Below are 17,987 nucleotides of genomic sequence, written 5' to 3'. Positions count from 1 at the left end.
AGTTAGAGCTATTCTGCTGTTATACATTCACCTCCTCTGGCATGCTAAGAAACAAAAGCAGGGCATCCAGAAAACTCTTGAGTTATATTATTAATAGTACAGGAGGCTACAATTTACAAAGGGTTTAATTTCTTGAAATGTGCTTAATGGAAAACCACCATAAAAAAAAAAACTGTTTGCACAAATAGCCTTGGTAGCTCCAGAATAAACCAAAACATAAATCTAGAAGCATTGATGCAAATATGCTGGCAAAAAACTTAAGCAAGAGCATTCAGCAATACAATCAGGAAACAACACACAGGCAAATGAAACTTTCACAAGTTCCATATCCACAAGAGAAATCCAACAGAGGCTACAGTGACTTCAAGAGACAGCAAGACAAAAGTATAGGTTTTAATAAAGGAATGTATAGTAAACTGATCAGAGCATAATCAGAAAAAAATTCATTGTGTCAGCAAACTACATATTTCGACAAAAATTCCTGGAATGCAGAAATAGCTTTTGCTAACCAGCATATCAAATACCTCATCATTTAGGGGATATCAAGAAAGGATCATGCACACAAAGAACAGTGCAACAGCATGTCAATTGCTTCTGAATTTCGTACATCTTCAAAATACTGGAGTTGTTCACTGACTTCACCCCATCTCTGTCAGATTTAAAAGCAAGAAAAATTTTTATTCCTATCCAGTAATAATCTAACAAAGCTAGATCTAATTTATAAAGATAACAAAGAATAAGAATTTCCAAAAAAACATGCCAACTATGCAGAAGATTCTGTGGGTAGGAGCAAAACTGTAATACCAAAGCTCTCATTTTATTCTTGTAATAACAACTAAAAGAATGAGCATTTCTGATTTGGAATTTAAACATACTGTTACACAAGTCAACAAGACAGGGCATGGTGGAAGAGAAGAAAATTAGAAGGCCCAAACCTTCTTTAAATACATACCTTCTAAAATGCTATAATCATTATCTCCCTCAAGCTAAACATTTTTTCTAGTATTTTTATTACTTTTTCCAGCACTCCCTAAACTTCCAAGTTCAAACATTAAAACCATTCAAAAAACCCCCAAGGAGTACCACACTATTATAAAGAAAGATTAATGCACACCTGAAAGTACTCAATCAGGATTATACATCTTTCTCAAGAATTTATTAAGTCTAACTCAATGATTTCCTCCACTGACAACAGCAACAGAGAGCCTTCATAGATCTCTAATGTTTTTGAATACCCATAATGCAAACCAAGATTTTTTTTCCGTTCCTAAGTGTAAAATTTCCAAATGAGACTATCAAGTTTCTGATCTAACTTACAGTTCTACTCTCAAATTCTTCCAAACATTATCTCTCTCATCTCTAAAATCTGCAGTATTAACTTCCTTCTGCAGAAGAAGTAACATTTGAGAATCCTTTTCTCAAAGTACCCTTCTAGCTGCCATAAACAAACAGAGGATTTACTAAAATTAAGGAAAGGTATAGTAATACAGAGGGTCAAAGAGCATTCTTATGAGGTAAGGATTTTTGGCCTGGAAACAAGATAGCTTAGGAGAATCATGACAGAACCAAAAATGGTTATTATGTAGGGCATTATGGATCAATTGCTCAGTATGTTTTATATTAACAACTACATAAAATCACACAAATATCAACAGAAATGTCAAAATAAACAGGAGACAGCTCTTCATGTAACACACAGCAGGTCAGCAGAACCTCTTACCAAAGACAGTCACGGATGGAAAAACTGTTTATACGTGTTCACGAGAAGTCTGGACAAGCACTAATTAAAGAGATTTACCAAAAACAGCATAAATGAACATTGCATGAAGTTCAAGGGATGCCCTGACCTCTAGGGAGTCAGAAGGTATGAGAATGCTCAGAGGAAAATATTTTAAGTTCCTGTCCTAGTTTTACTCTTCCGTGTACACCCAACTACACCACTACAGGAATTTCAATCCCTGATGAGAACCCTAACAGCCTTCTCAAGTTCTTACTACAGTGTATATTTAATTTAATATTTTAACCATCCTCAAGGAAAAGTGGGTGCTTAGAAAATAATTAAGGAAAACATATAGATGTGTCAATGTTGTTGATATTGGTTGGCAGGACACAAAAAGATCTTCACTGGCAGAGGAAAACCAGAACAAAATACCAAAATCTTCATTAGTGACTAAGTTCAGAGGGAACAAAAAAAAAAAAAATCAAAACTTTCTGAGCCTTTATTTTAAAAAATAACTACTTCTTTCTTTGTTTCAGAAGAACAAGACCACAGAATCATAAAGACTGAAGGAGACCTCCTGAGGTCAAGTGCAGCCTCCTGCTCAAAGCAGGTCCACAGGTGTTTGCTCAGGATCTTGTCCAGTTAAATCTGAGCATCTTCAAGGACAAGTACTCCAAAAAGCCTGCGGAGGATTTCACAACCCTTATAGGACAGGAAAAACAAAACACACCCAGAAACAACAACAAAAAAAACCCAAACAAACCAAAAAACACACACACACACACACACACACACAAAAAAAACCAAACACCTTCTTCTGTATATAAGTAAGTTTCCCCTTGTTTTCAAGTTCTGTCTCTTGCCTTTCTTCCTTCCACTGTGCAACTTTCCTTAGAGTTCAACTTTGTCTTCTGTCTCCTCCAATTAGGTAACTCATTCCCTTTTTATGCCTCTCAGGGTTGAACAAAGTAACCTATCCTGACCCAGTCCTACTAGATCAGGAACTCCAGCCATCTAAGCATCTTGGTAGTTCTCCACTGAACTTCCATCAGCATGACAATGCCTTGCATCCTGTCAAATCCCAAACTTGCCATTGTACTCCAGATGCAGTCCCAAGAGCAGAAGGATGGGCAGGGGGGTGGTGGGGCACAGAAAACCACCTCCTCTGTCCTCCTGCCTCTACTCTTGCCAATATAGCAATAGGCTGCCCACACAAGCGGGGGAGTCCCCATCCTTGGAGATACTAAAAAACTCAAATGAATGTAGTCCTGGATTACCTGTTCCAGGTGATACAGTTTGAGCTGGGTGTGGACAAGATGACCTCCAGAGGTCAGGAATTTTATGAGACTGCCCAGGACCCAGCTGGCCATTTTTGCTGCAAGGGCATACTACTAATCCCAGTTCAGCTTCTCCACTGGGACCCCCAAGTCTCTTTCTCCAAAGCTGCTTTCTTGGCAATTATCTTCCATTTCAGATCAAGTATTAGCTTCATGTTGTGCTCCCCATGGTATTTCAACAGTAGAGAAAAATGCCTCTTGACAAAACCTGGACAGTCAAACCAGCATCAACTTCAAGTTTCCTTCAAAGATGAAATTAACACAAAACCAATCTGCAAGAGAAAGTATCAAGCATTTTCCTCCCATGTGCGATTTCACATCTACAACATCTCATGAAAATGTCAAATGCATGTTTTGAGGACTGTAATTTCAACTAAAACTGAAGTTAAAACAACATTGAATTACTAAAGAAAACTATCAGTTACTAAGTACAAATAAACTAAGGTAATCCAGAAGGAAAATTTCAAGATAATAAAGGGCCAGTGGCCTCTGAGGTACAGTGTGATGCACAGTAATCTGACTACACCTCTCCTTCACTACTCCATCTACACTCTGCATTGAGATGACCTAAGTTTGGCAAGATCCTATTGCATGTCTGACCTCTTCCAAAGCATAAAGTCTGTGGTAGATTAAGAAGCCTGAATATTCTTCTCATTATGTTTGATTCTAAACTCATTCTTTCATGACTTGTTTGTATATCCTTAGAGAGTTAGTTCTAGGTCTGTTTCATGATAGGGATCTCATGACAAGTAACAGACATTAAATAATGTGATATGAAAACTCCAGCATCACTAGTTCTAGATATATTTCAAATATTCCTTCTGTTCTCTAGGACAGTGTTCAACTCAAAGGGCAACTGCAAAAACAGCTATCAAAATGCAAGACAAAGCAGATTAATGTGACATATTCCAGAACTGAAGGAATTGTTTCAACAAAATTACTAATTCCAGGAAATAAAATTCACTTAGAAGGTTCTTGAGTAATTTTTATTCTTGCCACTATAAGCAACTATGATTTTAGAAGGAACCCTGACCTTCCTTTACATCTTATTGAAAGGAACACATAAGATGAAGTCTAGAGCTCTTGCTGCATGCACCCCACTAAGAATTAAGATCAAGCTCAAAAATAAATGTCAGAGCAATACCGTAACTTCTTGGCATTATCAGAAGCCAGATTTCTGTTTTCAACTGAAACTAATGGAAGCCTCTCTGTCCTTCAACCTTCTGGCTGTAACAGTACTTCAGTAAGCTATTACTGCCTTGAATCTAGGCATCTAGTGCTAGACACTTCTATACTTGACTGAAAAAAAAAAAAAAAGCAGTATCATCTGCTTCATCTGCCTTGACAAAGCTGAGAACATGGACATGCAAGCTGTACAAGAGAGTTTTGGCTACAAAACTCCCATGCAAGGGCCAGTCAACAGAAAATATCAAACAGCAGGTGATTGCTGTTGCAATGATGCAGATGCTATGTAGCAGCCCAAAGACTTGCTTCCAGTTAAAGGAAATGCTTTATAGTTAAAACTCCATGGCAAAACAGACTGTTAAATACTTCTCAATCCTGCCAAACCTTCCTGGTAATCTTTATGGAACAAGAGGTTTGGATCAGAATTAAGAAAAACATCAGGAAATTCCAGGAGAGAAACACAGCATGCCTGTGTTCAAAGAAAAAATAAGAAAGAAGACAAAATTTTCTGTAAGTAAAAAAGCAGATAGATATGCTACATGGAATTCTATGGTATGAGTGATCCCTCAGAAAGATCATCAAGAAAAGAGCAGCTAAACTACTTTAAATTAATTTGAAAACATGGTCTAAAGGATCCAGAGGCAACATGTATGTCTAAGAAAGAATCAGTTATCAGCAGAATCTCTTGCATCAAAGTAAGAAAAAACTGTTAATTTTCTCTTAAAATATTTCATCCATCTCTTCCCCAAGAGTAACAACTGTAAACCCTTAGTCAAAAGCATTTGCTTATGTCCTAAGAGCAAAAGACTCAAGACACCTGTCTCCCTTTGAGAAAAGCAGAGCTGGAAATACCTGCTTCAAAAAGCAAGTTGCTTCTACATTAACTTGATGTTTCAGCTGTTTCTGTTCTCCCTTTTCTGTCTTCCCCACAACCCCACCCACCTAACTACTCCAGGTACACCAGTGTATGGACGTGGCTATGTCCATCATAATACCTAGTCACTCCATCTGCTTGCTTCCTCTTTCCAAAAAGCTCCTGTGCTCTCTCACACAAATCACACCTCACACTTTTATCTGCCCTATGTCATCTTCTTCAGAACTACAAAGCCATTTTATAATTTCTGATAGATCTAACTTTATAGTCTAAAATAACTACATAACAAGTTTTCTGAACTGTTATGATGAACCATATTCAGATGTCTAAGGAATTTGGTAACATAGTTTTTATTGAAGAGCAGCAAATTCTACAGTTAGAAGACAGACTTTTAAAGAAGAAATGGCAAAATAAATTGCTCTAGAAAGCAGGAATAAATAAACAGTAAAAGAAAAGGTAGAACAGGATAGTTTCTATGACTCAATTTGCATCAGAGATGCAAGAAATGTGGGGTCATAAATACCAATAGGTCTCAAAAACCATTCCCATATCACTAAGCAAGAAGAGAAAATGATTATTCCTTGGTTTATAAAGATATGTCTTTTAACCATGTTAGATGGTATAAAAACCATCTAGCTATCTCAATTTGTAGAAATATGCATAGTATGAGACAGGAGTATGATCAGAGATTACTGAACACCAAACTGAGTATTACCTGAACTAAACAGCAGTGGTTTATTATATGAGGGAGAAACTCCACTATTAAAGCAGCTTGATCTGGCTGAAGCCACAAAACAACTATTTAAAAGTGACCAGAATTAAAAAAAAAAAAGTCAGTATAGCTAACATTTCAATTTAAGTGGGCTATTCAATTCTAGTAATTACTGACTTTGTCAAGAGTACTTACTCTTGTAACGCTTGGAAATGAGAGTCTATAAAACAGTAAAAATAGCAGAAAGTGGCAGATTTTGTAGTTCATTGTACTATCAAGATAAAAAGGAAGACAGGAAGGACACTCTGTCTTAGTAGCAAAGAAGCACAGAAAAAATCCCAGACACTGCATGGGACAAGGCACAAAACAAAGTCAAAACCCCTAGATTCTTCCACTTAAGTGCTAAGTGACAGGACATTTCACCACAGCATTTGCTGACATTTAAAACAGTAGATAAAAATACACTTTATGAGGCTAAGTACCAACTCCATGTAAGCAATTAATTGCCAGATGCAGAACTGATACACAATTACTGTATACAGCAAAGGCTCCTCAACCCCTGCACATAGATAAAATAGACAAATAAGTTCTAAGAGTTTCATAAAAGCAGTTCCTTGGCAAGGAGCAGAAACTGAACAAGGAAGCACAACTGCCTAAGGAGGGTTTTTTTTTCTACTGCTTGTAAGTGAATAGTTTATGGGCATGGCACATCCCTGTCAAAGTCTTGATGCATGTTCAGTATTAAATCTTCATCTAATCAAGAAGTAACCAAATGCACTTTTATTCAGTATTGAAATTTTTTTCACTAAATGAAAAGACACTGCAAGCATCCTCTCTAACTAGAAAAACTCTTGTTTGGCTTGCATTCATTTAAGAAGCCCCCAAAGCAAGCAAATCCCAGGTCACATTCTAAGATGAGTTTCAGTTATAGAAGCAAAGTTAAAAACAGTAAAGGAACATTTTTACCTAGCAAGGGATGAAATACATTCCTGGTATAATCAAGAGCACCATAGACTGATCAGGCAAGGGAGCAAAATATTTTTAAAAGCAGACACAGATGCTACTTTAGCTTAGCTGGAAAAGCTTAAAAGGTACGGTTGGTTGCACAAGCTAAGTCACAAAATCACAGGATGTTCTACTTGTTTCTTAAAACAAGGCTGTCAAGCCTGTACCAAAAACCAGCAAACCAGGACACAAACATAGGAACTACTTCGAAAAGGAAGTTAACTAATTTTGTGGTGACAGAAAATATGCAATAGTAGCAGAAGCAAAAATACTGAAACGACCTAGGTATGTGCTGCATGTGGTTAACATCTTCATGACAGGCATATTTGAGGGTCACTTCCAGTTTACTACACAGTTAATTTTCAATGAATCACTATAGTAATTTTTTAAATACTTCCATTTTCATTTTAACTATATAAAATATCTCAAAGAATTAAGGTATTTCAGCATTTGTACAATAACAGACAATTTTACTCAGCTCCCATTCAGATATAATTTCATTCTCTTCTAGTGTGCTTTTGTTTGGTTTTGGGATTCTTTCCCTTTTGTTCAGGGTCATCCTTTAAGTTCCTCTTGACCCTCTGCATGTGAAAAGTTTGAACCTCCGTGCAACAGAGTGTATAACCTAGTGGTAATTGTCAGCTTCAGGTTTTAAAAAAAAATAAACACTTCCAATGAGAGTTCTGTTTTTACATTTTTATCTGAATCATCACACTTTACTTTTTGAGAAGGGATATTATCATTGTTTGTCTTTTTTTAAAAAGCTTGAGTTACACTTAGCTGTTTTCACACGTGGCTGTTATGTCATAGAGATATTAACTTCCTCTTGCATATAACTACAGTGAGCATTACTTATGCATATTTATTATTTTTAATTATTTAAGAAATTATTATTTCTATTTAATAATATTTCAATACTGAAAAATACCTAAGCTCTGCAATCACTTAATGTTTTAGGAAAGAAAGAACAATGACCTCTCATAAAATCAAGACTCGTAATGCAATATTAAAGATTATGTATGTCTAATTTTTAAAACAGGTTCTGAAACTAGTACATAGGAAGATAAGTGCATACATCACCTTGAAAGGTGACTCAGAACATTTGAGAAAAAAACCTACTGGCCGTTCCAGGAATAACACTGTTTCTTACTCCCAAGAACAGTCTAAAGCAGAGGATAGACACACTTTGCAACAGATGGATTACTTGCAGAAATCCAATTACTTGTCATTCTGAGAGCCACCGTAATTTTCATTACCCACAATACTTTTTTTTTCCAAGAAAAGAAGAAAAAAAGTCCATGATGAGTTATTCAAAAATTATGTGTTCAAATCAGTGTAATATTTATTTTTTAAAAGAGGATTTTGTATATAGGCAGGTACAAGTAATAAGGAGTTTTCATTTATTACAACTACAAATGTATAGCAATATTGATAGGTGTATGACATTTACAATATAAACTGCTTAATACAAAGCTCATACCTATAATAATACCTATTTATTTTACAACTGTTTGTAAGAAAACATTTGCTAAAACTCTTATGTGAAACAATAATTAGTTGTACAACACAATGCTGGAATCAAATGACATGAATTCTTTCTGTATTATTACTTTCATTAAGTTTATTTCAGTATGCAATAACGGCTCTCCCAAAATCTCTCCTTCAGCAGCTCTCCTTTAAAGCAAGATCTAGTCATTTCCAAGGAAACAAGGTAACAACTGAACAAAACAACCCATAATTTACCAATTGTGGCCCAGTGGGTTGTCAGTGACATTTTCCAGTCTAAACTTCTTTGCTAAAAAAACAGAACTCCTTGAACATACTCAGCTCAATAAAATCTAAATAAATTTCAAACCTAAATATTACATCAACTAAATATTCTCAAGTATTTATGTTCTGAGCAACTTTAGACACCTGTAGCATACACTAGAAGAACTTCCACTTTAATGGTTTGATTCTCATATATTCATAGAATTACAGAATGGATGGCTGAAAGATCACCTAGTTCCAATCCCCTCTGCCACAGTCAAGGACACCTGCCACTAGACCAAGCTGCTCAGGGCCCCATCCAACCTGGCCTAGAACACTTCCAGGGCTAGGGCATCCACAACTTCCCTGCGTAACCTGTTCCACTGCCTCACTACCCTTTACAGCAAAGATTTTTTTTTCTAATATCTAATCTAAAACTACTCTCTTTTAACCTAAACCCATTTCCCCTTGCCCCACATCACTACGTGCTCTTGTAAATAGTCTTTTCTGTAAATAGTCTGCTCTTGTAAGTAGTCTTTTCCCATCATTCCTTTAAGCTCCCTTCAGTTACTGGAAGCTCACAATTAGGTCACCCTGAAGCATTCTCTTCTCTAGACTGAACAACCCCAGCTCCCTCAGTTCTTCTCATAGGACAGATTCTCCCTCCCAGTGATCATGTGTGAGTCTTCTCTGGACTCACTCCAGCAGGTCCACAGCTTCCTGTTCTGGGACCCCAGAGCTGGATGCAGCACTGCAAGTGTGGTCTTACCAGAGCAGAACAGAGGGGCAGAATCCCCTCCCTGGCCCTGCTGCCCACCATTGGATGCAGCCTAGGACACGTTTGGCTTTCTGGGCACATTGACAGGTCATGTCCAGCCTCTCACCCACCAGCATCACCAAGTCCTTGTCAGCAGGGCTGCTCTCCATCTGTTCATCCCCCAGCCTGTATAGATAGATACTGGGGGATGCCCCAACCCAAGTGCAGCACCTTGCACTTGGTCCTTCATCTGGAATTCTGTGAAGCCTTTGACATGCACTCACTTCAAGCTTGTCCTGTCCCTCTGGATGCCATCCTGTCATCTAGATGTGTCACTGCACCCTCAGCTTGGTGCAATTTGCAAATTTGCTGAGGATGCACTTGGTGCCTTTGTCTATTCCTCAATGAAGACATGAAATACCAGCTGTCCATATATGGACCCCTGAGGGACACCACTTGTCACCAATGTTTATCAGGACTCTGAACCAGATACTCTGGTTTGTCAGGACTCTGATCCACTACCCTCTGGATGTAACCATCCAACCAGTTCCTAATCCACCTAACAGTCCACCTGTTCCATCCATCACTTTCCAATTTGGAAAGAACATTGTGGAGGACCATGTCAAAGGTTTAACAAAAGTCAAGATAAACATCTATAGTCCTTCCCTTATCCACTGGTCTAGTTACTCTCTAACAGAAAGCCACTTACTTGGGTGGTCACACAGGATTTTCCCTTAAGAGCTTCCCTTACTAATACCCCAAACTCCTCACACTCTCAATATTTGAAACTTGCCAGTTAAGAATTACACCTAATTACCATTCCAAAACAGATGCACACAGCCACTCAAGCTTCTCACAGCCTATTATAGTTGCACAGTACCATACATTTTGATACAGGAATTAAGAACTTGCTTGAATAAAATCTGCTGTCAGAAGTGAATGAACCAATAAAACGTCTTGATTTTAAAGATTCTCACAATAATACACCAACTTCACACTACTTGTTAATATTCCTGGTACTGCAAACTGCTCCTCCTCCCCAAATTAAACCAGAACATACAACTTACTACCCATATTCTTCTCATTCTCAAATATATATCTAAACACAAAATACAACAATATGTGAACAAATACAGTATATTCTGTCATTAAAGTACAAATTTATCATTCAACCTCAAAATTCCATATTCATTTCATAATTCCATGTTCAGTTTAAGTTATACTGGTTTTGTGGGAATGTCTCATGTTCAAGGTTAATCTCTTGTACTTTTGTTTCTTCAATGTATTCAATGTTTCTTCAAGTCTTTCCATGGCTTCTGGGCATGCCTACGTTTTTAGCAGCTTGAAAACCTATCCTGTCCCTTTTGGTACAGCTGTGGCAAAAAAATAATGCTTATGTTATGTTTCCAGTTAGGCTGTTTACATATGCACGTTTCCAGTTTTGCTCTTCACACACAGCACATAGACAGGAACAGCCATCCCCAAGAGTGTCAGAGCTCAGTGTCCAGTGAGAAAATACAAGCACACGCGATACAACATTAAAGAACTTTACAACATAGCATTGCAATGCCTCTTCTCTTGGACCACTGTTTCTTAAAAATGGAAAGAGATGAAGGATGATCCCCGAGCAGTGTGTAGCACTGGGGCCACTCACATATTCAAATGTACATTTCAAAACCAGAAACATAAATTTGCTAGTAAAACAGCACTATCAGAACATTACCCCTATAATACCAGTGTAGAACATACCAAGCAAAAGAACCCAAATAATAAGACCCCCCAAAATCCCCATACTCTACATCCTCCCCTGAAATATTTAGTATTTCAGGACTATCCTGTTATACTATAAACCTTCTAGCCAGCATCTAGCCAGCATCAGCAACAGTTCAGAGCTAAGCTGGCTCTGCAAAATGTAAAAGACATCAGCATCAGATTCCTTGATTTGGAATTATTTTTAAACACAATTATTACTATCTTAACAGTCTTAAAAACAAATGAAAGACAAATCAAGTAAATAAAATGAGGATAAAATTTAACACATGGAATCATGAAAGTAATGATTTTTTGAATCCTGTGCTGTACAATGGAGATGAGACACAGCGCAAGAACACAGCCAAACTGTAACCAGTTAGAGCCTCATCACAGCAATACCCAATCTCTATGCTCTGCATGGTTTTTAATGTTTCAACTGCATACAAGTGAGCTTTTATATAAAAAACCCCACAACTTAAAGGAGCAGTAAAGGCTGTGTGGCGTGCTTGCTATTAATATAATATTATATATATATAATAATAACATCAGATACTATGTCAATAGAAAAAATAGACATTATTAACAAAATTTAATTTCAATTATACTTTCATGAGTAACAAATCGGTATTGCTATTACATTAGCATAAAAAAGAGACAGTAGTAAAAGTTGCATTGCAGATACTTTTTCCTCACAGGCATTCATTTCATTCTTAGAAGTCTTTCTTACTTATGTCTTTTTAGGAAAAGTAAACCCCTGCTATTAGTAATGGAATAAATTAAGAAACTATTTAAGTTTATTTAATTTTCATTTATATGTGAAGAAGTTGTTACCTGCTTATATTCACCAACGCAGTTCTGACAGCAGAATCTTTTCTGCTGACCATCAATAGTAAGGACATTGTTTCCAGCTCCTTTACTGGGCAAATACTCTCCACAATGCTCACAGCAATTCATAATTAAACCATTTGCCATCCTGTATCTATTGAAGCAATGGTCACTGCACAACTTATGAGTCATATTTTTAAAGCTAACTTCATGACGAATCTAAAAAAAATAAAAATAAAAAAGTATTATATCACTAGACAGGCACAAAGTTGCCTGAAACCAGCAGATCAGCCACAAGTCTTACATTCAAAAAACCTATCTATTTAAAAACCTGAAATGACCACGAAATATACAAAGAGAAAGGGATGTTTCCGTAGTTTCACAAGTTCTATGAAAACACTTAAAGACTCATATACCCATTAGCCTAGAAGGAAAGACCAGAGGGAAGGATGTGGTAATTGCATATTGAGAGCAGAACACCAATTTATGCAATTTTATAAAATGGTCAATTTACAGGTGAAGAACCTGGCATATGAAGATTGGCCAGACAATATGCTGCGTGAAGCAGCAGCCTGAACTCTGCTGGGCTCAGTAATCAAGAAGGGCTCAAGAATAAACATATACATTCAAGAAAATTTAAAATAACACCTATTCTACAGATCTCTAAAACCATTTGCATTACCTTTCAAAACATACAGTTAAAAAATACGTTATACAGTGGACCTTGACTTTTTCAGCAGCAATTCTTTAATGTGAGAGATCTAGGCTATAATTACAAGACTCTATACCTAACAGAATACATCACCAGCAAAAGGTTCTTCAAGTTCTTAAACAAGTATCAATCTCTCAGAACACTTTCTTTCTTCAACTGCTCTTTGGGATTATTAAGCCTGCATATTTTAATCTCTCAAAATACTGAAGACTTTACATTTTCTTTGTTTCATTTCTCTTATTTCAGTATATAAGCTATTAATACATCATTACTGAGAAAGACAAAAAACAAGTCAACCAGACCTCAGTTAGTTTACCACAGATCGTGCATCTTGATTTATTCAAGGCTCCTTTTGAGGGATTCTGTTTATCTTCATAGAAGGATAAACACGATGTACTGCAAAACTCCTGGAAAGACTCACTTGAATCTACTTGAGCAACAATGGTACCTTTCATTGTTGTTATATCTCTGAAATAATAAAAAGAAACAAACAAAAAAACCCCCTAAATCGTGTGTTTATGTATAAATACATATATAAGCAAGAACACATGTTGTAAGAGTCATGCTTCCTTTCAAGGTTTACATTTCAAAAGAGTTTTTTCAGTGTAAAGTTGTTAGTCAAAGGATGAATACTAAGTTTTACAATATTCTTACAACTACTGCAAGTAAATCTTTACTGTGTAAACCCCTGTATTTTTCTTCAATTTTCAGTTAATTTTCCCATTAAATTATTCTAGAACTAAGCAGTATTAATGTACCACTAGATGTAGTTATGGAAACTCAATTTTACATAAAAAGACTAATACAAGTTTCCAACAGCTTGTCCTTCTACAGAAAATGTCATATGAAAAAATTTCAGATTTATAACAAAAAGCAATAAACCGTCTTTGTTTCTAGGTACACCTCCACCATTTCCAGTATTAATCTCAGGACAGGTTGACAGGAGAGAGAAAGTTGCTTTCTCATATTTCTCAAAGTTATAAATTAACAAAAAGCTTAGAACTCTACCACAAACTTGCCTAGAAGTTTTTTCAACATTTACAAAAGTTAATTCCATCATTGCTTTAAAAAGTTCCAAAGCATCTGAGCACTTCATGCAGTTCCACATGGAACTGGGCCAATTTAACACCTTAAACCAGAAAACCAACCATCAATAAAAGTAATTTGAAATCAAACAAACCTTGTTCTAACCAAACAGACTTACACCGTCTCAAAGTAATACACACCACATATCAGAAGTAAGGAGATGAAATAAGTCTCCCCTTTTGCCCTCTAAGCAAAAAAACCCACAAAAATCTAAAACCTATTACTGACATACAGGAAATGCTATTAAGCAGAATACATAAAAAAATTGATTGGGCACATCTGTATCACCAGATGTAAAACACATGCCCCACAAACTCATACCTTTAAGCTTTAAAACAAGATGGGTAAAAAACACTGGGAAAACAGTCAAACACAGGGAAAACAAGGATAATGTATGCTTCCCTAGACATATTTCCCTGAAAATAAACTTGTACAGCCCTGATACCAACACCTGCAAGCTTGCCTTCTTCCATCAAGGGAAAGCCAGCAGAGTTTGGCTTACACTTTTGGAGAACTACTAGGACTTGTGTCAGGAGTGCTACCTTCATTCCTGTTCTGCAAAACAAAGGTAGAGCTCCTGCCCCTAGGAGCTTGCTATTTATGTACTTACAGAGGAGTTCAGAGAAATGCAAGAAGATGGATTTATAATAAAATACATAAGAATTTTTACTTTTCCTGTGGAGTTATACAGGGGAACAATTTAGTGCATATACCATCTTCTATTTAAGTGTGGTTGAGTAAAAACTTCATAGTGGTGGAAAAGCAAAGACTGACATCACCTCAAAAACTGTCAAAGGTGACTTCACAAAGATTCTCTTTAACCTCAAAAGCTAGAAATAAGGTGTTTTGCTTATCATTCAAAAACAAAGCCTTTTCATTAGGGCAGTTTCATACATAGCCTCTTGCAAAACACAGCTTAAGTGTCTCCAAAGTGGAGAGGGAGCATGGATTCTGCCATTAATTCAGTCAGAAAAGATTTCTCTAATCTTCATCTTTATAGATCATGCAGCTAGCTGAATATGGTAGTCACCAGACTATGTATAAAAAAAATAAGTGTATTAACACATAAGCCAATAGAAAGAGCAAGGATTACTTTTAACTAGCCCAGTAGAAGGAAGGGTTCAGAGAATTTGAGCATTTACATCTATTTTTAAAAAGCTGTAATATCTTACATTTTGTGGGTTTTCAGGGAAAGAAGGTATGAATATGCATGATATCAATGTTTTTTATAGCATATTTTTACTGAGTGCCAAGGAAAAAAAAGACCAAGAGCTTGCATCCAAATACTAGCCATTAATCCAGCACACTGGACTATGATGTAAAAGGTTTTTTTCACTAGTTTAAATCTGTGATTGAGCAAAGACCATGCTCTCTGGAGCACACACTAACAAAGGCAATCTTTATTGCAAGCTTTCTTTAGTTCAGCAAAAATTCATCCTTTAACCAGTGTCACTGCACCATTTACTGGACTGAGAATATGAAAAAGTGCAAAAAGGTCAGTAAACAGTACACTGAAAGAAAAAGATAGTACAGCCAGTCTGCACACTTAACACTACAAGAACACAATTAAAGAAAACTCCTCATTGGCTATTTCAAGTCTGGCAAATCATGAAAAACTGTGAAGTCAAGCCTAACCAGTAATTTAAAACAAGCCACTTCTAGCTATGCTTGTTACTCCTTCAGTACTGCCCACTTAAGGTATCTTAAGCTACAATATTGACAATTGCCCCACTACAGGGAAAATCTAAGTCTTCTCCCATCCCCCTACAACCAAGAGTGGAAGAACTCTCAAGTTTCTTCCAGTTTCCTGCAAGTATGACTTTCTCATCCTTTTATAGCCTCTTGATTTTACATCTTCATCTATCAAAACAAAAACTTTCTACACAATACAAGGTCCACCTTTACATGAAGGACTTCACATATTAAGTACATCTCGTCACAATTTGGACACTTTGTCTTTAAAAAAAAATGAACAGTTATTTTTGTGTACTGGCCTTCAAGAAAACAGCATCCCATACTCTGATTTCAAAAGCTGGTATTATTTGGTTAGACATAGTGAATTTGATGTTTTTTTTTAAAAGACTAGAGCTACACTATGCAAAGCACTTAATCAGCTTTTATATCATTAATGGAGCAACTCTCATGCATTCGTAAGAACCTTAAGCAGTACTGGATTTAGGTGCTAGAGTAAAACAAAATTTAAAACTCACTTTCTGCACATGACACAAAGTTTCTTTGGAGCAGGTTTGTGTGAAAATGATGAGAGGCAAGTAGTGGAACAGAAGAGGTGAGCTGATCCTTTCCGCTGATATGCGGTCTGTCCCTTTTGTAAAGGCTTTTTGCAGTTCGCACATGTGACTTTAACCTGCTTAGAAGGCTGTTGCTGGGCAGAAGGCTGAAAAATTTGCTTAGGAAGTGATGCTACAGGTGACAAGGAATCCACACCTGGTTGCTTCTGATTCCTAGGAAAGGAAGCTGACTGGGATATCCAAGAATCTTCAAGACAAAAAACCCAAACATAAAAGTAAATCAAGAGAAACATATGTATGTACAGAATACTATTCACAGGTGCATGATCATAAAATCATTCCTCTGTGGGAATGACCACAGAATAATTACATTTTAAATTCAGGTTTAAGGTAAAAAATCCTGTTTAATGGTACCACTCGCCATTGCTACAAAGCTTCAGAACATGAACAAATTTCAGGATGGTTCCATCCTACATCTAGTGACAGATTTTGCAGATTTCAATTCACTTGTACTGAGTTTACAAACTGGCAATCTTTTCTTCAGACAAACAGAACTACAATTTAAAAAAAGAGACCAACAGACAACACAGAATTTCTAAACAAATGTTTGAGACAATGTCTGCAAATTTAGATCTGAAACTCTCATTAGTTATTTTGTTCTAAAGCTGTAACAACCATAATGTGTCCAGCCTCTGTGATAAACCTTGGAACTGGCTCCTAGTCCAGCCTGCAGCCACAGAACTAAACTGTATAGCAGCGAACTTGCAAAGTCATGAGAGATACATCTTCCTCAGCAGAAATCAATGAACTTAAAAAATAACAGTTTGTTAAGTTCTGGCCATATACAGTCCCCACGTTTCAGACTCCACTATTTTTCTATCCTCATCTTTGGAAAATAAACTACCATGGAACAAAGTCATATTTTCCCAATCTTTTTGTAGCAAAACCTGCTATATGAAGAAGTCACATAACAAGAATGTAAGAAAAACGTTTTTTAAAGGAATACATCTATAAAGATCATGCGCTAAATTACATGCACCGTATCTTGGTCTGGACAGGAGATACAGTTCTGGGGGAGAAAGAAATCCCCCAACAAATTGTCATTTCAAGGCTTTTCTCTGGAATTTAAGCTTAAATTTAAAGTGATTATCAGAATTCAGAAATATTTACCTTCTGAAGACAGCCAGTAGTAATATATTACTTAAGCATGAATTAAATCTGAATAGAACCAATGGTGCACTTCAAAAAATCATTTGTACAAATTTTTAATAGTGTGCCACTTATTCAAATACTGTGACAGCACTCAGGACTTACCTCATCTTCAATGTCTTACTGCACTAATTCAGAGTATTTCTATAGTGTTATTAGAAATAATACACAACTAATACCCAAATATAAAAAAGATGATTTTAAATTCTATTACTTCAGGTAACAAAATCATTAACCTACAGATATGGTAACTGCCCACACCATATTCTTAAGGGACATTATTTTGGTCCTTAATTGTCCATTGATAGAAGGAACTCCTTCCTCCTATTTTCTGCATTCCTTTCTTTCCCCAAAGCATTTTATTAACAACATATTCTGATGCATAGCTTTAAAATCCATTTAGGGATAAAGTTCCAAGAACGCTTGTTAGTGCAAGAAACAACATACAAGCCTTAGCAGGTAAAAGATAATTTTTTGGTGTGACATATTAGCTGTCATGGATGTCCTACTACTCAGGCATTTAAGACAAGCCAGAAATTTACCTGTTGTAGTGCTTGAGAGTAAACAGAAGAGCTAGAAGGAAGAGGTAAAGGGAAAAGGACACAAAACAAAACACATTTTTCTTTAAAACATTAAAGACGTTTACCTTTGAAGGCATGAAAATCCTAACTGACAAACTAAGACAAGCTATCAGAGTGCTTAGAAATGAATTTCAACTTAAGGGCCCTCTTCAAACTTTTCTATACTTCTACTACTTCAAATACACTAATATCCTGGTAGCACCTTAACACGTCAAAATATTTTGAGATTCTCCT

At 36.4% G+C, this 17,987-nt stretch overlaps 1 protein-coding gene across 1 annotated transcript in view; it reads right to left on the bottom strand.

Annotated features, from left to right (window-relative positions):
- Positions 1-17,987, bottom strand: part of ZMYM2 (zinc finger MYM-type containing 2) — a 65,981-nt gene that overhangs the window by 44,084 nt on the left and 3,910 nt on the right. The window contains exons 2-4 of the mRNA XM_062487590.1: positions 15,925-16,210; positions 12,931-13,096; positions 11,923-12,135 (exon numbers count right to left, since the gene is read on the bottom strand). Of these exons, the coding sequence (XP_062343574.1) occupies positions 11,923-12,135; positions 12,931-13,096; positions 15,925-16,210 (665 nt within the window). The remainder of the gene's footprint in view (positions 1-11,922; positions 12,136-12,930; positions 13,097-15,924; positions 16,211-17,987) is intronic.

The sequence above is a fragment of the Cinclus cinclus genome, chromosome 2 (assembly GCF_963662255.1).
Source record: "Cinclus cinclus chromosome 2, bCinCin1.1, whole genome shotgun sequence".
Classification (NCBI taxonomy): domain Eukaryota; kingdom Metazoa; phylum Chordata; class Aves; order Passeriformes; family Cinclidae; genus Cinclus; species Cinclus cinclus.
This window is presented reverse-complemented; position numbering and strand designations above follow the sequence as displayed.